General features: G+C 36.7%; 1 protein-coding gene across 5 annotated transcripts in view; it reads left to right on the top strand.

The window, feature by feature from the left end:
• The window catches only part of STRN (striatin), a 71,142-nt gene that overhangs the window by 12,634 nt on the left and 33,924 nt on the right, over positions 1 to 24,584 (top strand). For all 5 annotated transcript variants that reach the window (XM_065057965.1, XM_065057968.1, XM_065057966.1 and 2 more), the window contains exons 2-5: positions 1,482 to 1,585; positions 8,918 to 8,991; positions 11,852 to 11,930; positions 13,937 to 14,101. In XM_065057965.1, coding sequence (XP_064914037.1) covers positions 1,482 to 1,585; positions 8,918 to 8,991; positions 11,852 to 11,930; positions 13,937 to 14,101 — 422 coding nt within the window. The remainder of the gene's footprint in view (positions 1 to 1,481; positions 1,586 to 8,917; positions 8,992 to 11,851; positions 11,931 to 13,936; positions 14,102 to 24,584) is intronic.

Here is a 24,584-nt window from a genome sequence, read left to right as displayed (position 1 = left end):
ACTGGCTGTACTTGAGCAATGAAATTATGTCAGCTGGTGTCTTATTTTAAAGCAGCTGCTCTAGCTGGCCACCAGCAAATGGTATTTTGGAGTAAGACTCATCTTGCCTTTTCTCCAGAATTCAACCGAGTTTGTTGTGTGCATTCTCATCATAGCTGGTGGAGAGAAAATGGTATTTACAAACACTGTTTTTCTCACCTTGGGTTAAAAATCTGAAGTCAAATAAGTTTTTCTTCAGAAGTGTCTGTCTCCATTAACTAAAGTATCTGGGTACTGCTTGCAAGGTTGTGGCAGGTGAAGAGAGGGTGTTCCTGTTCATTGCTCCTGAGGTTTACCTAGAGATTGGTGCAGACTACAGCACCTACAGAAAACACTGCTTATAGAACTGCAATGCATATTTATATAAATGAAAGGCTTACTGGTCTTCATGTTCAGCAGCTGATGGTCTAGACCAGTTGCCTTTTATCCTGTTTGCGCTTCTCAAGAGGCAGATGAGATACTTGGAAACTGAGCTGCAAAGGTGGCAGAAAGCTTCTGATCCTGAACTGGCAGGTGTCTTGCAATGCAGGTGAGGTGGAGGCCTGAAGTGGTGACTGCCCGTAGGCATTTTTGTCTGCAAGTGTATTCATGAGTTGAGGGAGCACAAGAACCTGCCTCTTATAAGGGACTTGATTTGAGCAGGAGTGACAAAAGTAAGTAGTTCTGCCTTTATGATTAGGAATTACTATCTTGTATGTATAATAATTTTCTATTTAAAGGAGATTTTTCATGGGCAACTAAATACTTATTCTCTGCTGGAAGTTGGTAAAGATTAGGTGTCTGGTTTCCACTTCACTTTTCTTCTACACCATTTTTCTCCTCACTCACCAAAATACCTTTCCCTGTTTTCCGATTTTTCTCTGTCTTAATTATAGTGTTTCTAGAGAGTTTTGTTTAACCTATTTTGTAAGTATTATAATTAACACTTAGCACTGTATTACAAACAGGGTTTTATTTTTCTTTTAGCTGAACATGCTGTACTTCAGTTCGACTAGTATCATGTATCTAGCATGTATCTATAGAACAGTACACTAAATATATACTACTTCAGCTAGTGAGCAGAAATACTTTCTTATCTTCTCCTGTTTATTGTTGGTAAATGCTTTTATCTGCTGAAGACTTTTTATCTATTCCTTATCCTTTATTGAATGTTCAGCTAGAAGAGGAAATAAACTCTGTCAAACGAATGAAAATTGCTTTATTTATTTATTTTTTTTAATCTGTAATGAACATGCGGTTTAAAAGGCTTATCTATGCAGTGTTTTGTCTAAGCATTTAAAGTTTATGAAACACGGTAAACCAATTGTTTTGAATTGTACAAATCAATTTTAAAATAACTTGGGGGAGAAACACTTAAGAGCTATGCCGAATGGTTTTGAGGAAGCAGATCTAAATTGAACTAATTAAGGTTAGTTGAACTAATTGATCTTGGCCTTTTGCAGGCCCAGATCGCCTTTCTTCAAGGTGAAAGGAAAGGACAAGAAAATCTGAAGAAGGATCTGGTGCGAAGAATCAAAATGCTGGAATACGCGCTTAAACAGGAAAGGTATGCTGCTTTTGTGACGAGTACATGATGTAGGAATTCTGAAAACAGATACTTTCTTTTGTCCTTGTGTTTGATAAAACCAAGAAATATTTCTTCTGAGTATATCTGGAGCTCAAATCGACAGGTATTGGTATACTAAATAAGCCTAGTAGTCTAAATGTCTGCATTATGGTAAAAACAATAGCTAACAGTGTGTGGCTCCAAAACATACGGATAAAACACATGATTGATCCATGACAAAAACTTTTTCCTTGGTAAGATTCCACCTAACTGTACAAATTATACCCCAGACTTATAGTGTATTCTCTTTTTGTTCAAACTACTAGCTTTGTTTAATAATCTCTGACAACTGAAATCTTGAATAACTGTCTTCAGTCTAGTAATTACTAGGTTTTAATCATGCTAAATTTTTAGTCTTTTCAGTATGATAGACTCTACAAGAATATCTTCTGGAGGCTAATTGTGTGAGGAATGAAAAATGTTAATGTTTAGCAGTTAATCAAATGTCTGTTTCTTTGTTCACAGGGATTTCAACAGGAATCCCTAGTCTACCATTATTTTCTTACATATACTTTTCTGTTCCTCTAATCTTTGAGGCAAACAATTTTTTTTAATCATGTTTCCACAAGTCTTTCTGTTCAACTGATTTATTTTGGGCCCAAGTTAGCTTTAAAATTGTTTTTATTGGTAAAATGTCTCTTAAAATTCTTGACCAAAGAGTAATTTATGGTACTACTGCAAATCATTACTTACATACCATTTTCCTGATAGATAATTCCTACTTCTCTTTTATAAACTATTAATAAAATAAGCCTGTTTTAAATGGTTTGTATTAGTAGAAATGAGATTAGAAGTATACACATATGCAAATGAGGAATAGGCTGTAGCAGCTAGGTAATTTAAAAAGGACGCTAATAGTTGTACATCACTGTACTGCATTTAGATTTGCTTGTCTTATATGGGCTGCTGTAGTACATGGGACAAGTCTTGCAGCATCCAGTTTGGCTCTTTCCAGTAGCAACTGATGGAGCTGCAGCCAGTTCCCTGGCCAGCAGCAGCCTCAGGGCTCCAGCGTTCTTGCTTCCACTTTGGGGAGGAATGCTTGAGGTAGATACCCTTTTTGCTCAGGCTTTGTCACGGCACTGATCCTATATCAAGTGGCACAGAAAAATATCAATTGAATGCATAATGGAGAGTGCGGTTTATAGCTGTGGAAAGGCTTACACTTAAGGCACGATTCTAAAGATTAGAGTAACTTTAAAAGAAGACGGAGGCAATGGAGCACATTCTTGTATAGTTAAATATATGCTCTAAGATCTCTAAATTCAATAAGATTTCTTGTATTTAAAAATCAAGGGAGCTATTCCTTGTTACTCAGGGATATCTCTAATACTTCATGGTTATAACCCATACAAAATAGCAATTTATCTAAAAGTATCAGACTATGTACATACATTTCTATGTACAATCGGAGAAGCTTTGTAAGATTAAAAAAAAAATCAAAAGTCAAACTTCCATATGGATAACGAAAATGTGCCTCAGTTGCATTCAGTGAAATCCACCTAAATTAAGACATTTAAATCCTAATGCAGTAGTCACTGTCACCATTAGGAAAAAACACCCGGTGGTTTCTTACTAGAAGTGTTTACATAAGCATCTTTTATCTTTTCTTGTATTTTTTTCTGCAGTGTATGGTATGAGGCTCAGTTACTCAGGTCAGTAGGCTACAGTCAGCTGATCTGATCCAGTTTGACAGTTTCAGTATGGGTGTGCAATGGTTTTTAAAAGAAATGTGATGCTTGTGAATGGTGTGTACTGGAGACAGATATTTATAAGAGCTTGTAGTTTTAAACAGCAGCATTATTTACCAGTTTCTGAAGAAACTGTCCTGTATTTCTGCTGGAAATGTCTCTCAGCAAGTATTCTTGGTCGATACTTAAAAAGAATGGCAACAAGCTGAGCTTGGAAGCATTGCTGTCTTTCCCAGCATTTTCCTTAATCAGCCTTGGCCAGGTCAGGCAGTAGTCACCTGGGATGCTGGCTGTGTCCACTGGGACCTCAGAGCTGGGAAACGGGATCCTACAAGTTAGGAGGAGAACGTTTCTGGTCAAGTTAGGGGAAGGGTGGTGCGGGTGAGAGGCAGCAGGGAACCATTCCTGCCTGCCTTCATTTCTGCCGTGGACTCGCAGCACACCAAATCTTCCTTAGCTTGATGAAATAAGTTATGGCTAGCGGCACAGAACATGAAATTGTGACCCAGAGTCGTCTATGTTTGCAAGAAATGAGTGACACTGGTTTTCTCAGACACATGATTTTATGAGCTGCTGTTCTGTACAGTGGGTGTTCAGCATTCTTTTGTCAACCAGATGTTTTCAAAGTTTACTATAAGTAAATAACTTTGGAAGCATTGTCATTGTTCTCTATTTCATGGCACTTATGTAATTTTATGGTGGGCAAGGTAGAAAATGAGTTTGCTTACTGATTATCGTGCTTTTCTGACACATCTAGTTTAATGTTTGGGCTTTTTATTAGTAATTGTAAGATGACCTTTTTCTTGCACGTATAGGAAGCCCAGTTATTTCTCCTGAAGAATCATAATACACTAAATAGCAAAGAGCTTAGAAGGAGGTAATTAATAGTTAAGCACTATAATTTGTTTGACAGCAGTTTTGGTGTAGTTTTGCCAACATCCAGTAGACTGCAGTCTGAGGCTGTTCACAGTTGAGGGTTAATGTTTGTTACTTTATCAATACTTGCTCCACACCAGTAAATTGCATTGTTTCCTCTGGATTTTCAGGAGCCAGCTGAAATGTAGCACTGATTCTCTCAAGTACATGTCCTATTTTATCTAGTCTAGCTCATTTCCTGCCTTAACATATTTTAACCAAAGAACTGGACTCCTGAGCCATCTCTCTAGAAGCACTTGATTTAATTTTATGTTGTTTTCTGCACTGATGTGTCTGATCAGCGTAAGGCTGGCGCCTTTTCCCCTGGGTAGAATATTGCCGTGCTGTTTCTGGCAGTCATTCTTGTTTATGTCTCTTGGTTTGGCGGCGGCTCCCAGATCTTCTACGGATGTTTTGGCAGGCTCCCGCAGCACAGCTGGATCAGATGCTTCAGGTCTGGCGACAGATATTTCCAAGAAATAATGGTCTTTTTTGACTGGGAGCAAACTTGTTTCTGTGTGAAGCATTCAGAAAAGTTTCTCTGCTCTCAGTCTTAGGAAATTTAAAAGGATGAAAGCTTTTAGCATTTTCCTAAGCAACTCTTGAAGTGTTATGGTAGCCATGTTGGATGTCTCCAAGCACCATTTGCATAGAAGACACGCAGTTTAAAGAAAATACTGCTGATCAAAAAAAGAGAATTGCATAATGAAGTGCAGAAGCCAGAGCAGTGGTAATATTCATTTTTATCTGAGTAAGGGCATCTACCCTGTAACACAGTTTCATAGCCCCAAAATAGCTGTGTTCCGAATGACTTGAGGGCTAGTTTTCGGATGGAAAATACCTTTTGTAAAGTTGTATCCTTCAGCTGGTTATTTTCAAGTAATTTTTCATTCTCTGCATATTGTTAATAATTCAGATGTAATTTTTGGAAGTTGAAGGAATATCATCCAAGTCAATCAAGTTTCAGATAATAAAGGCACATCTTTGTGATTTGTTTCCCTCCTTCTCCCCCAAAACCACTGTCCTTGTTTTTTGACTAGATTATACAAAGGTTGGAGAAACTTTGGTTTTTCTTTATACTTATTTACAGAAAAAATACATTTGCTCTTTTTTGTGATATTAGTACGTCACTGCTGTGATATGTAAACTAGAGTTCAATATACACTGCAGGGGCCAGTTTAAAGCTGTTAATAAATGGACTATATGATTTCTGAAAAAGCAGAGAAATTAAGCATGATAGGTGGGCAGGAGATATTCTGCTGTTGTAGAAGTATATTAAATATAAACATGCTAATAGAATAAGCTATATTCAAAATTTGTATAGAAAAGAATTAAAGTTTCTTTTATGCAAAGTTCCGTCATCTTTGACGGCAATATGTGTAACCGAATGGTCAAGACTCTCCCTTCTAGTCTTGGAGTCTGAATCATTGTGTTCAGCCCTTTCCTTAATATGCTTTAGAAATAAGATTGTTTGTCTTTCATACCTGAGACATTTTCACCTGTACCATAGGAAAGTTTCTAATAATAAATCTCATACTTACTGCATGAAAAAGTTTAGAAAAAATTTTCCTTGGTGGACTGTTAACTATCTATATTGATTTTTTCTTAAAAAATATTCCTCTGAACTTTAGAAGCTGACCATAGCTGAAGGTGGGTTCACTGAGTCATGCACTCCGACACGGTATTCATACTTCTGTTTCACATCTAACTGGTGTCTTGCTCAAATACCTGAATTTATACTAATTGATTCTAATTAATTCAGGTTTGAGCTTGGCATTGGGTTTTTTTTGTCATTTTGTTCAGGCTAAGGTCTGTGGCTTTTTGTTTTTTACTTTCCAAGCAATATTAAAAATAAGGATTGCTTTTTGGGATTTCTATCTCTTCAATTGCCTGTCTTTTTTAGGACATGATTCTTCTGCCGTATCTGCATTTCTGCTGGTCTCTGACTGTGATGTACAAAGTTAAATCTTCTGAAAGATGAGATCTTAGTCCAGCTTGGCCTTAAAATAGATTTAAGGGCCAGTGGTGTACAAGGCTATGTAATCTTGGTTATCCTCTTCAAGTCAGGAAGAATAACAAAGGCTTTAAAAACTGTTGCATTATGAGGAGGAACCAGTTAAAAACCTCCTACTAATATGTGCTACTAATGTGGATAGAATGAATAATCTCACTTTGCTGAACTGATTTTTATAATGACTTTAATAAGGGTGGAAAAGTTCAATCAGAAGCAAGAAGAATATTTCAGTTGTTTTAAGAGGGAAATAAATTTACAAAATGACCATACGCAGATGTAAAAGATTGGAATAACTATACTAAGAAATTTTTAAAAATGCACGTTGAATTTTTGAAAAATGGATCTTGCAAAACAGGTGAGAGATCTGAGGAACAAAAAAAGCATAAGGAACAGTCCTTTCGGTTAACCTAGTAAACATTTTACTTTGGTTCTCAGAGTGAAGATTATTAACAAAACTTGAATAAGAAAATCAGTGAATGTGTGAAGGATAATGGAACTTATTATATAAGACCCATGAGCTAAAAGCAAATGCCTCTGCCACAAAACTAACTGCTCTCTGAAATTATTTGCAGGAATTTAGTAGTGCACAGTATAGGTCACTAATCCAGATTAAAATGAAGTATTAATATTTGTTCTCTTTTGATAAGTCAAATCAAAATAGATTAAACACTAGGGTCACTTGAATTGCTGACTGCATAAAACCTTGAAGTTTTTGACAAAGTGTAGTGTTTAAAGTTGGTGAGGTAGGTTAGTGACAGTAGATGATTTCTTATTTCTTGATTAAGCATTACTTTTTATTAGTGATGGGAGGAACATGTATACATAGCATCAGTATTAAAAATAATGAAGTGCAAGTGTTTTACCAAGGTAACATCTCTCTGCTGGTGAGATGTAGGAAACAGATAGCTGGGGAAAGAAAGTTAAATATTTTGATTGAGCATCCAGCTTTAATTTTGTTCTATTCTTGGTTATTCTTTTCTGTACCAACCAAAATGTTTATCCTTCACTTATTGCTGTTAAGACATATCAAGTTCATCCTTTCTCCTTTCCTTGCTGATTGCTGCTCAGCTGAGTTAGAGCTTAGTGCTCTAGCTCTTGAGGAGGAGATCAGTGCCTTCATCTGTCTTTGTTGCAGTGCCTAAGAAGCATTCACTCTGCACTTTCCCTTCTTATCCAGAATTAAATTGAAGCTGAATTAATAGGAAACTAGTACTGTAGACAGCATAGGAACTACCAAGCATTGCTTCCCTCAGCACCATTTTGTTAGAAGTAATGAGTTTTTTTGATGACATGGGAAAAGGCAAAATGAAACAGTAATGTAATGAGGACGTCTGAGAAGCAGTCAAGAGGTACAGGTAACTTGAAAACATTATCTACAGTCATTCTTAATACAGTCATTTGAGCTTAGTGAGACTTTCCTCATACAATTATGACCTGTCACACCCATCAATTTATTTTAAAAACAAATGTTAAGTGGAAGAATGTGAGTAGTGAAGCTAATGAAGCCCATTGTCATGTTGGTGTACTTGAGGTAGTTTGGTGGTGGTTTTTTGTGTGTGTAGCTCGTATCTTGCTGCCTTACACCCAGCTCTGTATATTCGCACTGGAGCTCCGTATATGTGCGTGTGCCGGTTGCTCGTTCCCATCCTGCCAGGCTGTGTGCCCAACATTGCCGGAATTCTTCCCTAACTTTCGTTCAGCGTAGAAATTAGTATATATGAGTGCTGCTTTTCTACCCAGTTTTAATTGTCTACAAAACTGCATAGGGAACCAGGGTTGAGTCATCTAAATTTTCGTGTTTGGCAGAAAACAATCACAGAAAGAAGTTACAGTGAGTATGATGGAAGTGGGGAACAGATAGCAAAACTAGCTAAGGCTCTCTTTGCCTCAGTTTCATTCTTACTGTGTTATAAGACTACTCGAATGAATCTTTAATAACTTATATGTGGTGTACTGCTGTGGCATTATTTTGTGTGTTTAAAAGACACTGAAGCGTTTCAAACTAGAAAGCATTTCCCTTTTTCTTCTTGCTACTCTTATTGTCATTGAATAGCATGCTCTGTGGGGTTTATTACAATAGGCTTCCTGTAGGCTAAATATTTTTGGAAGAGAAGTCTCCATTTTTTAACTTGGTCAAGTGGCAGATCTATCAGCTTTATGAGAAATCGGTGTAGATGGGCTGCTGTTAGTGCTAAATCTCATTTAGAACAGGTCTGAGGGCCTACTGCCATTGGAAAGCACGGCATTTTGAAGAATAAAGCGACGAAGTTTGCTTAATGGAGGTGGCAATATGAAATACGAAGTAGGTGGCACTGAACTGACATAGATAGTAAAAATGTTTCATAGTGACAGATAAAAAAGAAAGGGGGAATGAGGAGGGAAACAAAGAGTAGCCCGCATCTGCAGGCAAGGAACCTTTCTTGTAGCAAGACCATTTTATAAGATCTGGGGTCTGCTGATCCCATGTTTCATCAGTATCACTTTGCAATTATGTGTCAACCTTGGAAAAAATAATTAAACAAAATTACATATCTGAAGTCCTGCTGAAATTGTTTTGTTCCTAATATAGAAGAAAGGAGTGGCGTGACAGGTGACACTTATGTGTTTAGAGAGAGCCTTTAAATGTGCTAGTAAATTTTTTTTCTCTTTCAGGGCTAAATATCACAAATTGAAATATGGCACAGAATTAAATCAGGGAGACATGAAGCCACCCAACTATGATTCTGGTAAGAATTTCCTATGAACATGTTTGTTACTGGCATAAAAGTTTAACTGTGGTTTGTGCAAATGCTGAAATGATAGTGTTGATAAAATAAGCCACTCAATGGAAGCAATGGGAATAGAGATAATTAATGAACTCTGTATTTAACTCTTCTAAAATTAAAAATGAATGCTAATGCTCTGAAAGATTCTATTAATAAAACAAATTAAGTTTGATTTAAAAAAAACCCAAACCAACGATCTGCTTCTGGATAGAATAATTTTTCTCTTTGTGAGTAATGTGTATGGCTGTTTTGGAACAGGGCCATACTAGATTTATAGCTATAGAATCTTTTTATCTTTATATAATTCTTCTGAACAAGAAGTTAATCACAAAGGACTTGAAATGTATAGTACCTAATTTCTTGTGCAATTACCTCAATGGTATTCCAGGAGAAAAATACTGAAAGTGCATATTAGACAAAAGTGAGAATTTGAGAGTGGGGAATTTATTTACAAAATTGCAGTGATGGTTGAAAAAGCATACAACTCACTTCAGTGCTGTGTAAGTAAGAGGTGATGCTTTTTCTATCTCAGTCCCCTGATACTCCTACTACAGCCACAAAACTAGAACCACCTGTACATAAAGCAAAGATATAGAAAGTCTGCAGACCTCAGCTCTGTCACTTGGTTGGTGGAAGGGATGGTCTGATTTACCGTCATGGTTAATTCTTATCTCATTGGATTCAGAAGGTCATTAAAAAAACCTGAACAAACAAAAAATCCAACCCTGCACCAACTGATGAAACTACACTAGGTGTTTCTTTTTGAAGATATAATGAATTTTTGAGATGTTTTATTTCACATTATTGTCAAGGTTATTTCCTTAACTGAAGAAATAGTTTAATTTGGAGTTGCTAAGTAGGAGACCCAAATCTGTATCAGGACCACTAGAAAACTTTGTCCTGATCATATCAAGATGCTAGATATCCTTGTTTTTTGTAATTTCTCAGGGTGCAGATAGAGCATGTTGCTCCAATTTCCAGCTGAGGAATGTAGTGCAAGGCCTGGCTTGCCCAGCAGAGCTGCATTACTTCTGCGAAGTGAACAGCAGTGGAATTTCCTTTGTTAAAAGTCCATTATCCTGATTTATCCCATTGCATTCTACATATGTAGCTGTCAGAAATGTGCACCTTTGTTCTGTATCAAACCTGCATTAATTGAAGATACACACTTAAAACAGAAACTTATCATGCTCCTTTGGAGTTGTCTTTGATATTTACTTGTATGCCTGTGTCTTCACTCCCCTGCCCCTGTTTTTTTTGCCCATTCAGGAAAAAATATGGAAATGTCTCTAATAGTTCTTCCAAATGGGCCCTTGTTGGTTGTTTTCTCGCTATAGGGAGCCAGTGATACAGTTTAGAAGAAAGAGGTCAATCTCCTGATGAAGGGTTGCTTTAACTGCTTGTGATATCTTCTGCTATTACTTGCTCATAATGCAAGTCCCTTAATTCTGATCTGTAAAGCGCTGTTACAGTGGTCATCAGTTTTGAAGAGACTAAGCAAAACAGAATTCTTGCCTGTAGAGGTACTTAAGTGCCCTTGGAAGAAGGAGTTTTGCTTTCAAAAGGAGTTTTCAGACAGATTTGTCTCAGTCATGTTTTAATTCTTATGAAGTGAGATTTGGTAGTTGTGTATGGGGTCCAACTGTGTTCACTTTTGATCAAAAAATGATTGTGCATTGATTATTTCCCATGGTTGCTGTTAAATGGATTTGTGAATTTGAGGTGGATAAAATGCATGACTCTCCTTGCAGGTGAATTCTGATTAGTCTTTGATAGCTTCTTTGGATAGGTGGTGGGTTTTTTTCTGTGTGGTGTTAATTCAGTTGTTTAAAGGTCAATGACTTCCCGGTAAGGACAGTAGCTTTTCCACGTCATATATTGAGTTACTCATACAACAGGTTTTTCTGGTTCTTAATTTTTGTTTACACAAGAAGATTGTTCATCCTTTGGTGTTTAGACCACAAGGATTTCCAGTTTTGTAGAGGCTATTGTAGATAATTATCCAAGATATTTTATCTTGGGAAGCAAATGCTTATGTATCTCCTGGAGGAGGGGAAAAACCCTCACCATCATGTAGCATGAACCTATATATGGAATAAATGTGGAGCAGTTGGTTGCTAGCATTCAGGTAGGTTTCTCATCAGAACAGCCACAAAATTTTTTTTGTGGATTTTCCTGGAGTAGTACTGTTTCGATATAAATTTATAGTTGTGGAAAATGTGGTTAAAATTTTTCAACAGCTTTTCAGGTTAAAAAAATAAACAACTCCTATTGTATATATATATTTTTCATTCCAGAAAACTAATACATATATGGTTGCTGTGTGTAGGTCTGTTGGTTTTGTGGTGCACAGTCAAATATTAAGGAAATCGGTTGAACAGTAAGTTGTAAATAGATACCATGCTGCAGTTGCATTTGATAGTGTTAGCATTTAAAGATGTTTTTATTCAAACTTAAATTATAAGCAGGAAATATATTGGCAGGTTAATGCAAAAACAGAACTGCAGATTGTCTATGTCATTACGTTCCCTTAAAGGAAAAGGAGTAAGATGGGGCTTTTGGATGTGAGACAGAAGGGAAGGCACTAATGAACAGTGGAACTTGCTGTCACACAGCAGGATGTACCTGACAATCTTCATGTGTACGTAGTACTACAGTTATGTGCTATGTGCATTTTTTTCTCTCTTGAATCTTTTATTCTGTTATTAAACCATTCCTAATAACGTTAAAAAAAATCACATTTGTCTTTTCAAGTGGATGAGCATCTTTTTAAAAAGTTGGACAAGGAAAAAAATGTTTGTAATTAAATAATCTTTTCTAGATGAAGGGAATGAGACAGAGATTCAGCCACAACAGAACAGTCAGCTAATATGGAAACAAGGACGACAGCTGCTAAGACAGTAAGTGTTGAAAAAAAAATACTTGAATAATGAATGCAAGAGAAAGAATCTGGTAATGAAATGTGATGAGGGTGGTATTTGATTTTTTTCTGTTAGTTTTTCTTTCAAGAAACATTAGTGTGTGTAATGAATTTCATTTAGTTTCTGCCCTGCTTTTCCTAGGTTTTTGAAAAATTTTAATATTTCAGAAGTTCAGATGAGAAGTCTTGTCAAATCACAAGCACCTGATCTCCTTTGCTTTTCTTTCACTGAGTATAATATGGCAGTCTGCTTAGGAAAACACTGGGTCATGGCACTTTGCAATTCTTTTTGCTATGAGAAAACAACACACACAAGTAATTCTGTTAAGAGCTATGTAAAATAAAAATAACTGGTGTTTGAGTGGGATAACTTTTACTTTGGCCTGCTCTAGGTGCAAAAAAGACTGCTATCCAGAAAGTTAGACTAGAAGTTTTCTAGTTCTCAGTTCATCTCAATAAAGCAAGTGTCTGTTAATCTAAGTCAGTTTTGAATTGTGGTCATAATGAGTTAATTAATTTCCAAGGTATTTGGTCACATTTTTGTGGGGGGTTTTTGCCCTGGTTACAGCCCATTGTTTAAATTGAAGAGGTCACTTAGAGACATTCTGATGAGAAGTCTTTATCTGTTTTTTTTTATTCATTTGCTTGGTCCTTTATGCTGGTCGTTAGAGTCTAGGGTCTTCTAATCAGCTAGCAAAACTAATATCTAATTTATTTTTGGTGTATTACATAGGATTAAATGAGCAGGAAGGGAGACAGTAAGGACAGTCTAGAGCTTATATTAAAAGACTTTTTTCCAAGAAATCATACAAAAGTTAAATCGGTCTGCTAGATGGCTTGTACATGCTTTTCTTTTTCAAGAGTTCAAATCTTTACGTGTATGTTGAATAAATATAAAGTGGTCTTGACTTGGATCAGTGATTTTGAAGACAAGTCATTCCTTCTCAGTGTAATTAATAAAGAAGTGACACAGTGCTGAATACAGAGTGTGTATTGCTGATGGACTCTGATTTGTGTAATTGACTTGTTTGATTTTTGTATAGCCAACTATCAATATTTATCTCCTTATGTGGTTTTGTAGAGGATATTGTTAAATAGTTGGAGGAGAATCTTCTTGCAGAAAAAATGCATGTCCTTTGTAACAACTGTTACTATAAAATAGCATTTCCCCTCTTTAGAGTTCTCTAGAATATTGACCATTTAATCAATGTAGTGCTCTTGAGAAGACAGAGCTGTGAACTCCATATGCTAGAGGAAAGGACAGAGACCGATTTCTACTTTTTAAAAAATAATTATTTTCCCTCTGCCCTTTACCTCCAAAGGCAGTATGGTATATTGATGAAAGAGCCAACTTTAGACCTTGAGGTTTTCATACAAGCTAGACCAGGATTCTTGCTGTCCAGCCTTTATATGCAAGGCAAATAAATGTTTTGCAGATCCATTACAGAATAAGAAAAAGACAAGGCAAAGATTTTTATCAAACCTAGTGCATTATAAATAGCAACTCTTGCTAGTAGCTACAGCTACAGAATTTGTTTTTATTCCCTGTTTTCTAGGCTTCCAAAAATGCTTACATAAGGAACATATCTGACACTTCTTGTAAGGCTTCATGTGTAGTTTCTGTGTGTTGAAGAACAAAATGGCCATGTTATACATGCAACTGTGGTGATTTTTGTAAGGCGGTTGTAAATATTTTAATTTAAAGTTCTTTTCCATCCATTTTAGTAAATGAATGAATAACGTATTGTGTAACCTCTGACTGCTAGGCTATTTTTTTTTCCCCTCAGTGACTGTAGAGGCTGGTACTGCAAGAGGCGATCCCTCGGCAGCTGGTACAGGGCCATTTATAAGCATGTTTCATTAGCACAGCACCCCACTTTGCTAAGCTAAGGGGCTGAAGATGAGTTGAGGGAGAAGGTTTCATTTACTGTTTTGAATAGTTGAGATGATGCGCATGGAAGATTAGCATGAGTTGTGTTCCTACAGGTATCTACAAGAAGTGGGCTACACCGACACGATACTGGATGTGAAGTCAAAACGAGTACGAGCTTTATTGGGCCTCTCAAGTGATGCTTCAGAGAAGGAAAACAGAAGTCAAGAGCCAATGGTAAATGGCACAGAGGGGCAGATTAAAGAAAACGCGATGATGGGGTAAGCATCAGGATGACAATGTCATCTTTCTGCATAAATGCACTTAATGGTGTAGAACAAATTTTTGTTTACTGAGATGATTTCAAGAATTTTTCCCCTAGCTGGAGATTAGAGCAATTTTAACTAATTTTATTACATCAAGCAATAGGTATGGTAGTAACTCTTAAGATTTACAGCTGAAAAGCACCATAAGGTTTTTTTCAGTTGAAGGGCAGCACAAAGTAAATCAAGCCTCTTTGAGAAACAATTCCGAAGTGGCTAGAGGTCAGTGTTGTTTCAAGTTGACTGTTTATTTGTATTGCTGGAAATGTTACTGTATCGATTATAGGCTTTGCTTTTCTGATGTGTGCTGGCTATGACATGATAATCTGTATGAGATACAGGATTTTTTTGACTGGATCAGGAAAACTTCTTACATTCCTATTCCTCTTAAGTTTTTCATTTTCCACTAATAGATAAACATGCAAATGTGGCTGAAATGTAAGGTATTAATTTGTGTCTTTCAATATTTATAATACTGTGAAAAGTCAGTCAAGAAATGTAAAAGCTTGTTGTGATTAATTTTACTTCTAAATAATGTTGAAAACATGAGTCTTTTTTTTTTTTCATTTTCTTCTCTTTTCCATACAGAGGTTTGTGTGGGGTTTGTTTTGTTTTGTTTTTTAAGAGTAAGTTATATCTGAAATGTAACAGTAGAGGCTTCAGTAAAAAAATCTGCTTGGTTTTGCTTAAGATACTGTAGTTGCAAAACTTGAAAAATAATGAAAATGGTACAGAATTGTTTGTCTGAACAACACATGAGGTAACTGTTCCCAGTAGTTTGTGCTATACGATGGAGCACAGCTTTCCCCAAAGATTCTCCCTCTTTTTTCATTTTCTATACTGATGAGGCAAAATGCAAGGCCTTGTTTTCCTAAGGTCTAATACTCTTATATGACACATTCTGTCTTTTAAAAAACATTTGTAAAATTTAATTATATCCAGCAGATAGCAACTTCAGGCCAACAAGTTACGTTAGGGTGGAAGTTCATTGCTATGTAATTAAGTCTAATGCTGTGAGGTGGAAAATTTGAATTTATGAGAAAACTCACGAGTTACTAAAATATATTGTGCTGCTACATAGATGACAAACCATGTCCTTTATGTACAGCAGCTTTTTTTTTTGAAGAACAAGGAAAGCTTGATAGATTACAATAACAGTTTTAGTTTGATTTATGGTGAAGGGGTCACCCAATTATTACACTTTAAAATTTATTTAAATATGATTACTTTGGTTTTGAAGCAAATGGATACATTTGTAAGGTAGTTATTTGATGGATGAGATGGTTGGACAGTGGTTTCAATACAGCATTTTCGGATGCGTTTGCATTTCTTTCCTATCTAGTTGCTTTCTGGGTAGATCTGACATTAGGTTTAACACTTTGTCATTTGTCCTATGGCTGAGGATATTCACTGCTGGAGAAAAGTGACTTCACTTCCATTGTGGCTCTGCAAATTTGTCACCTGCAAGGCTGGTCAGGCTTCATGCTTTGACAGAGGGTTTTTGTCTGGCTTGTAGTGCAGAAGGGGGCCGTCAGTATGAGATACGTGATGGGCAAGAAGTGACTCCAGGGTTTTTCAGGGAATTTTCCAGGGATCTTTTTCAGCGTAGTCACGTCAAACTTCCTGGGTGATTTTGAGTTTGTGTATGTCAGCTGAGTGCTCCTTCACTGAGAGGAGAATGTTGTTTTTTTACAAAAATTCCTTGGTCAGTCTGGATACAGGGCTAACTTTCAATGCTGTGATTCTTCTGGCCATTTCAAATACGCTTTCAGACCATTTCTTTCAATTTTTTGTGCAGGAAGCATTCTGTGGCTTTCCTCCTGGTAGAGACTGCCTGTTATTTAACAACTATTTCATCTTGTGCTACTAGATACTGTGAAATGTTACACCTGATTGTTTCTGTGGCAAGTGGCACTGTTTTTCTCCTCCCAACTGCATCATCGTTTGCCTCTTGAGATTTCACAGTGCAGCTTTATGGCAGATGGGAAATCAGAAATGAGATGAGATATTGTACTCAGCTCCTGCTTACACCCGTTCCCTGCCTCATCTGCTGTCAGCATTACTTATTTTGTTGCTTTTTCTACCTGATTGTCAGAACTGGGAAAAGTTGAGGTAGCTCAACTAAATTCTGGCCCACAGTCAAGGCAGGGGCACTCTTTGAAGCAACCTCACCAGTGCTAGGCCACTTACCAGGAGGGCACAAAGACTGGTAGTTCTTTAAGCAGCCTCTTGCTATTCCGAGAGTGGATGTAAAGTGAGAAGAGGATTGGGGCCACAGAAAGGTTGTGTGTTTAGAAGGAACACGATGAAGAACTGTCTGCAGTTTGGTAGTGATAGAAGAGAAAAGTTACGGTGACAGACTGGAAGAACAAGGAACCAAGCAAAGCCTTACTGCAATCTGAGGAAGTGTAAGGATGTATGTGTGTGTTTGCCAGGACCACTAGACATTGGGACAGCTGCAAACCAAAATGCAGACGGAAGATGGCTTTTTGGATACAGTGAAACTCTTTGTTGGAGAAATCCCTGCTATCACCACAAAAAGCTGTGGACTGCTCAAGCCAATGCAGTTTGGCAAATTTTGTGGTTCAAAACATTTAATGAACATTGATGTCAAATGTCTGCTAGTAAGTCTCAGGCTGGTGGTCAGCCTGAAGGTGTTTTAGTTACATTTAAAGAGCAGAGTACTGGACAAAATGTAATACACGGAAACTAATCTAGTCTGACCTCAGTTAAAGTGAGGAAACGCTGCCCATAGAACATCGGTTTTTTTGATCTTGGAAGAACTGCATGATATTGTGGACCCAGCTGAGAGTGCAGATTTTAAGTCTGGGAAGAACGTGAGAAGTGGAGTATGGGGATTGAAGAAAGAGAAAGTTTGTGGGTGAGAAACAATGGACACAAATCAGCAGAAGTTTGGAAAGAATGTGAGTGAATGTGATGAAGATAATGTACAATAGAGAGGAAAATGGCACAGTGAAAAACAGAAGGAAAATGGACACAATGATGTGTTTCAGGAACAGGAAAATAGAAGGCGCGTGAGCTTTACATTTCCTTAAAGATTTCTCCATGTAGCAATGTAAATTGCAGAAAGAACAGATTGGCTAAACTGCCTTCTGTACAACTGAACACTCATGTGATGAATCCCAAAGAAAGCAAAAAAATGGTATTTGATGCTTTTATGCTGCCATATGGTTGCCTCTTTAAGAGGAGAGAAGAGTATCAAATGGAAACAAAACTTCCTTTATCTTTTGACTATTGTTTATTAGTAATCAATCAATACTTTCTCAGTGAAATGGAAGTGGTGGAGAACAATACAAATTGGTATCAGTAAAATAATAGAAGAGCTGACATACTTCTCAGCACAGTCTGATTTTAACACGTTTTTTGTGTAAGCCAGTTAATGTGTGTATAGTGATTATTGCTGCTACTCAGCCTGCTTCAGTAATACCTCTGATCTACTCGACTGTATTTCTGACAACAGCAGACACCCACACTTCTGTCCTTTTTTTTTTTTCTGAATACCTTTTGTCGTTGTAAGGATAAGCATTTTTGCTCTGACACGAGGGATGTGTGATGTGTGTACTTTGTGGTGGGTAGGGAGGATATTTCTCTTCTGCTCAACTCACTACACCTTTTACAAATTTTAATGGGTTGTCTGTTATATCAGAGCTTGTCTGTTATACCAGTTATACCTACCTCAACAGCCAGAGTTTGGATGCTCAGTGTTGTGATATTGACAGGAATTGAGTGTTTTTGTGGGAAATGCTATTAGAATGTTTGGGGTGATTATGGTGATATTGGTGCTGTATGTAGAAGCATACAGTAGTTACCGTAGTGCAAATACCTAAGACAATAATATTTGTTTGCAGCAGACAATATGTAACTTGAATTCTGCTAAGCTCCAGTTGTTTTAGAAAATTGACGTTTGGTCCCTCATACCCCTCAGCTTAATATTGTGTATCTTAAAGGGTTGCAGTTACATCAGAAGACTTCCCCCACCTCTTTGGTTTTGTTTTTTTTTCTTTTGGTACAGTGATGAACAAACTACTGTTGCCTGAAAGCCTTGAAAAGCCAAATCAGTTTATTTCCTTACTTATAACTGAAGTAGCCTCTGTCTTTGTGTTACTAGATGCTACATCTGTGGCCAAACTTGTCTTCTTACATTGCCTATTTATTTGCTAATGTACAGATCCTCTTGAAAACTTTAGCACTCAAGACATCATGTGGATTTTGAATACACCCCGGAAGATTTTGATTCCATAAATGAAATGTTAATATGATAACATGAGATAATATAGTCCTGTTTGCACTTTTTTCATGGAATTTAAAAGGGAATCTGTTTTCAGTTTCTTCAGATCAGCTCACTTACGTTAAAAAAGATAAGTACCACTTGGCATGACTGGACTCAAAAATAGATACTAAAATAATAACTTTATAGTAATGGTTGAAATTCTTAACATCTGCAGTGAGAGGAATGGGTGCTTTTCCCCAACAAACTGAAACAGAGATGAAAGCTGCCTGCAAATGTCACTTGTAGCCTTTAGATTATGAGAGTATTCAAGTATCTTTTTTGCAGTTATTACCTCATTTTTAATAGCTTTATCTTATTGACCTAAACAGTCAAATTAGTTTACCTTCTTGAAGGTGTGTATTTGACTACCAATTGATATGAGTGGAAGCAAATATAATAAAGGAATAGAACTGGAAAGGAATGAGGGTATACCAAGCATTTTTATGTATATACACATATATATGGATGTGTGTATACATGAAAACAATATAGATAAATTATCTGAGTTCTTGTTAAGGGCTTGATCATTAGAACTATATTTAAGTAGAAACTTTTAAAGAAAAATGATCCTGAATGATATATCAGTCTCTGTCTGAAACTGATCTGTTGTCCTTTGTTTTTATTGGACTGAATATGGCTTCCACTGTCTGTACTTTACATGAACAAAAAAGCATCACACCTAAAACATTGAGAGCAAATCTAAAGACCTTCTCAAAAATTAAACATTTTGAAGACCTTATCTTTCTGATGTACAACAAATCATTCCAATTTACACTTCAGTGAATGAATGTCTTTCTATACCAGAAGGCCTTGAGTAACTCTTCTGCATCTCTAAATCCTATTAACGCTGACCCATGTAATGAAACTGCTGCATACTGGCTGATGAATGTTGTGTGTGGACTTGCTTATAAAATGGTTTATTTGGGGAAAATATCTCTGAATTTAACAATCTGAGGTAATATCTGCCATGAAAACGATTTCCAAAATGTTATGTGACACTAAAATATTGAATTACAAAAAGAAAAAAATCCATAATCTATTTGTATTATTCACTTTACTGATGTTTTTTTCACCCTTTTCCCATTTGTCCCTGACTCCATCTTGCAGTGACCTGACAAGTGTTTCAAAGGCACCTGGTGTAGGCCAGACCTGGACACTTGCAACAGATGCATTGAAGCAGAAAAAAAATAGGTAGATTCAAGTTTTGTGTGAGGAAAGTAGTACCAGTGGACCACTGTTTTAATTTCATTGGTACAGATCTAGGGCTTAAGCGATTGAGGGAAGCTTCTTGGAAATGTCACGTAAGACTCATGGTACAGAAGGAATGGGGAGAAATACATGGAGAAGTTGTGCAGTGGGAGAGAAGCAAAGAGAGGGGAGTTGGATGGAGAAATAACTCAGAAAAGTTACTTTGGTTCTTCAAACATGGATTTTATTTTATATTTTTGATCTTTAAAAAACTTGTTTCATATTATAGTTATCTGACTAGATTTGGCAAGAGAAGTGGCCTTTCCTTTTTAAATGGCATTCCTTCATGATTCCAATTTACATCCAAACCATTTTGTAAGTGTTGCTTACTAGTTGTAGTATGTGTTGCACTGGTTCTTGCACTGTGTGGTGTGAATTTATACAAGGTTTCAAAGGTTGTGACAGGCTGTCTAGCTTGCCCCATGTTCCTTGTGTGTAAATTTTGATGACTGTAAGTGTTCCATAGTTTAATTTTAGTTTGCTGCTTTCTGTGCTTCATTATGAAAGATTTTGCACAGTATTGAAGATATCATGAACTGTTCCTTAAAGACAGCTGTCATAGAAAGGAATACGTTTGAATTTGCATGTGTTTATTTACTGCGTCCAGTTTGAAAGAGCTAAACTAGCCATGGTGAAAAGACTGTGTGAAAACATGAAATAACTAAATTCTGTGGGGAATTAATAAAACTCATGATCTTGCAGTAGCTCATTTTGATAGTAGGAGGAAACTGAGCCCACAAAAAAGGCTGAAGAAACAGTATGTCGGAATAGCTCTTTGAATGCTGGGTCACAACAGGATTTTTCCTGTAGGGGCCCCCAGAAACGTTTCTCAGCCCAAGCTGAACTTGTGTTTATTTAACTTTATTACGGTGTTTCTTGCTGCTTCTGAATTTACCAATAAAATCTGGTTTTGTGTAAGATAACTTGTGTATGTCTTGGATAAAACACCCCTCTGCTTCCTTTTTTTGCTTGGGGGAAGTGAGTAGGACCAAGGCAGTCAATGGCCTTGTGGTTGGGCAGTTCGTGGGAGAAGTTTATAAGGGTCTCCCTGGACATGACCACAGGCTCCCAAGAGTTATTCTCAACAAAGGAGAAGATAATGGTAGAAATATTGAATGTGTTGGTTAGAAAAAAAAATACATCTGTAATGTAGCTTTAGTATAAGCTAAACTTCACTTTGCAATATGAAATGTACTGTATCATGTTGGGAGTAGGAAAGGTGTCATCAATGTGCTGTTTTGGTTTCCCCATAACAACTTCGCCTTTCCTATAGTTTACGGTTTCTACGTGTCACTCAGTAAGAAATAGGATTTTTGTTAAGATCCTGAATATTGAATGTTGAGAGCCAACTGGACACTATACTTTTTGTAAAGCTGCTAATATTTCAGTGTCAGGGCCAACTGGATTTTTACACAAAATACTTGCCTTGAGCTGTGTGACTGTAGGGCAGGAGATGGAGACTTGGCTGTATGGCCTGCTGAGACCAAGCGAGAGCCACGCTTACTTTAACTAGTGCATGTGGAACATCCACAAATCATATTTGTTAGATTTCATGGAAAGAGATTATTATTATTTTTAGTCTTGAAGGGGCCAGGGGGTTAAGAGAAATCTGGATAATTAAACAACCTGTAAAATACAGCTGCAGAAAATTCTGGCATTGTTTCCTGAGGAGAAAAATATTAATGTGATTTCAGGTTTATATTGCTTTAAGGGAGGTAAGTACTTCAGTTACCAACCCACTTGTAACAAGAATTTTGTGTTTTAAACAGGAAAAAGTTTCTTATCTTTAGGGATCAGAAGTTCCTTATGTCAAGAGTAATATTCACAAAATCTGCACACTGCCCATCTGTTGGGAGTAATATGGGAAACCCAGCAGCATTAATGTAGCTATACTTTATGTTCTGGCACTACTTATTGTTCTTGTTATGTTTGTGACATCAGTTTGTCCTGTTGTATCTAATAATGTGCAGTCATGAATAGCAGGTGGTCTCTCTGCCCCAGAGACTTTCCTGTCTAATTGGATAAAGCTACTGGAGAGGAGAACGTAATGCACAGTTAATGGTACCTAATAGAAAACATGATATTGGTAAAGTTTTATATATATATATATATATATATACATATATATATATATATATATATATATATTTGTATGTTTGCTTGTTTGGAAGTAGTAAGTCAACTGGGATGAAACCCTCAAGGAAAGAGGGCCAGGTTAGGTGCTTGGGAGAAAACCATGCAAGGGTGCTGTTGCGGAGCACAGCTGAGGAAGGGGCAGTGGGAAAGAGTGAGAACTAGCAGCTGGGGAGCACAGGGTTGGGGAAGTCCTGACAAAATCAGTTTGCTCTGTGATCTCTGCTTTGGCAGCTTCTGTAGCTGCTCCTGCTGTCTGGAGTTTCTGGCTTGTTCCTCCCCAGCAGTTTTTCTTTAGACAGTATGGCTGGGGAAGAAGGAAAAAGCAACACTTAAGATCTTGCACTTTGAAAATTATGTTCTCCCTTGCATATGTGTTGATCCAGGATAGTCCAGTAAAGAGGAACTGTCCTTTTTGAGACCTTTTTGGTTCTTTTGGTCTCCCTTTATTTGCAACAGGTTCTGAACATTGTCATAGTCTTGCCTCGCTCATGCCTGTAGTACCTACAGTTCATGCATCAGCCCCTGCCTGTGGAGCTCTGCTCTATTTTTTCACCCACTATTTTTTAAAAAATGTATTCTAGACTACAAAACACCTGGAAAGGTTGAGTTGTGCTTCTTTTTCGAAAATGGAGTTTAAAGTAATCATACTACCCTATCTCTGAATATATTTTTGCCACTTCTACTTTTTTGTTGCTTCGTGACTGACCCCATAAGAGAAATAAACAAACGGATGATAATGAAACAAGCAAACTTCAAATTGAATCAAATTACATAATATAAATTAGCTAAGGCTTGGCGTTTTCTTGAATATATTTCATAGTATTGCTAAGTGTTCATACTGACAGTAATATCTAAAATACATTATGGGTATGTGCTGCTAAAGGGTGAAAAATAGCTAAATTGTTGACTTAATTTTGACTTGACTGCTAAAGCGCATTGGGGTACAATACAGCAAATCAACCTGTCTGTTTACTTGAAGCTTCTTTTCCCTGTAGAACCTTTAAGCGATTTAAATATTCTGTAAATTCTGTCTGGTTTTTGTTTGTTTGTTTTGTGGGGTTTTTTGGTTTTGATGTTGTGGTTTTGGTTTTGATTTTTCTTATGAGTTCTTTGGAAGTTGTGCCTTGGCACAGATAATCTTCAGTGGCACTATGCTGACTTTGTACATTTTTGTACTATGCAGGAGTTTTTAAATACATGGTAAATGACTGTGTTTTCCAATGCATGAGATATGGGTAACTCCCATTGAAATGGAGATATACAATTATGTATATATCTTTTGCACTAAAATACATAATAAGTAGTATGATTGTTGAATTCAGACCAGTTACTTTAAAAAGGTAAAACTTTCTCTTTTGGTGGTCACTTTGAACTTCAGTGTGAGAGAGCCTGATTTAAGATCAAATGAGTACAGAACCAACTCTGGGTATGAATTACTGCAAATACATGTACCTGTAGAAGGATATGTCTCTTTAGTAGATTAAAATTTTATATTCTGTGTTTGGTATTGGTTCATATGTTGCTGTTTAGCATAGCATGTCGCATAGTTGCTAATGTAGATCAGCAACCATAATGTTTTTACATGGCAGATTTTTACACAGCAAAATACAGAGGAAAAAGCAAATACAATTGTTGTCAGATGATTTAGTCCACTAAAAGTTGACCAGGACACAGAAAATTTGCTGAAAATCCAGAATTTAGTGAGGTGAAGCACATCACAAGTTTTGTCTTATCAAGATCTGTATGTTGGAAACAGCAAAATAACAGTACCATAGGATTTCTATGAAAATACACATTATTACTACAGATTCATGAGGTATTATAATCTGCAAGAGTAGTGATTACTTAAGGAAAAAGAAAAATATTACAGAGTACTTTCAGGTTTGCCATAGAAACAAAATACTGCAGGAAGCAAGGCAAATTGGAAGCATGTTTGAGATTGTTCTTATCCAAGATATGGGAAACTGGAAGGAATATTCTCAGTAAAACCAGTGACCATGAAAACATACTGTACATCATGGTATATTATACTACTGTATATATGGAATTTCTAGTGGCAAGTGAAATCTTTATTGGTATTTTTGGGATGTAGAAATAAGTGAATGCAGAAAGTGTAGCATAGCAAGTTGTCGTATATGAGATGCAGACATACTGGGGCTATGAAGTAGCCACTCCTGCTAATTGTTGCCATGTAAGCATAGAACTGCTTGGGCAGAGACTGTGTAGGGAAGGAAGTGTGTTGCTTGTCATGCCTTATTACACATCAGGGCTTTTGCTCTTGGATGTATCCTGTAATAGACCTTTGAAGAGTGTTATAAGGGAACACTGGAATAAGTGGGTAAAGGATGGATAATCAGGTGTTCACACTGCAGAGAGTTTAAAAGGCTGTACTATATAGACTTTTTGGTTGATTGAATGTTTTAAAATGGGTCACAGCAGAAGCAAAATACAGCATTAGTGAGGCACTTGCTGGTAACACGGGTGACTGTGCAAGACACTGTAGAGCTACAATTCCGAAATGATAGAGAAAGACTTCTATGGTTTCAGTGGTTGTGAAAATCAAGATGGCGTGCATTTAGTGATGAACTATGAAAAACAGACTACTGATTAAAGGTAAGAAAACAATAAAGATTGTCTTCACTGCTGTGAAGCCATATAAAGAATGTACAAGGTTTTACTGGAGTTAATAATTATAATTCAAACGGAATAATTTTTTTTTCACCACTTTGAGTGATTTGTAGAGAAGTGCATCCTGTGCATAGAAAA

Source organism: Columba livia, chromosome 3 (genome assembly GCF_036013475.1).
Source record: "Columba livia isolate bColLiv1 breed racing homer chromosome 3, bColLiv1.pat.W.v2, whole genome shotgun sequence".
Taxonomy (NCBI): Eukaryota; Metazoa; Chordata; class Aves; order Columbiformes; family Columbidae; genus Columba; species Columba livia.
The sequence above is the reverse complement of the archived record's forward strand: the minus strand, read 5'-3'. Positions and strand labels throughout refer to the sequence as shown.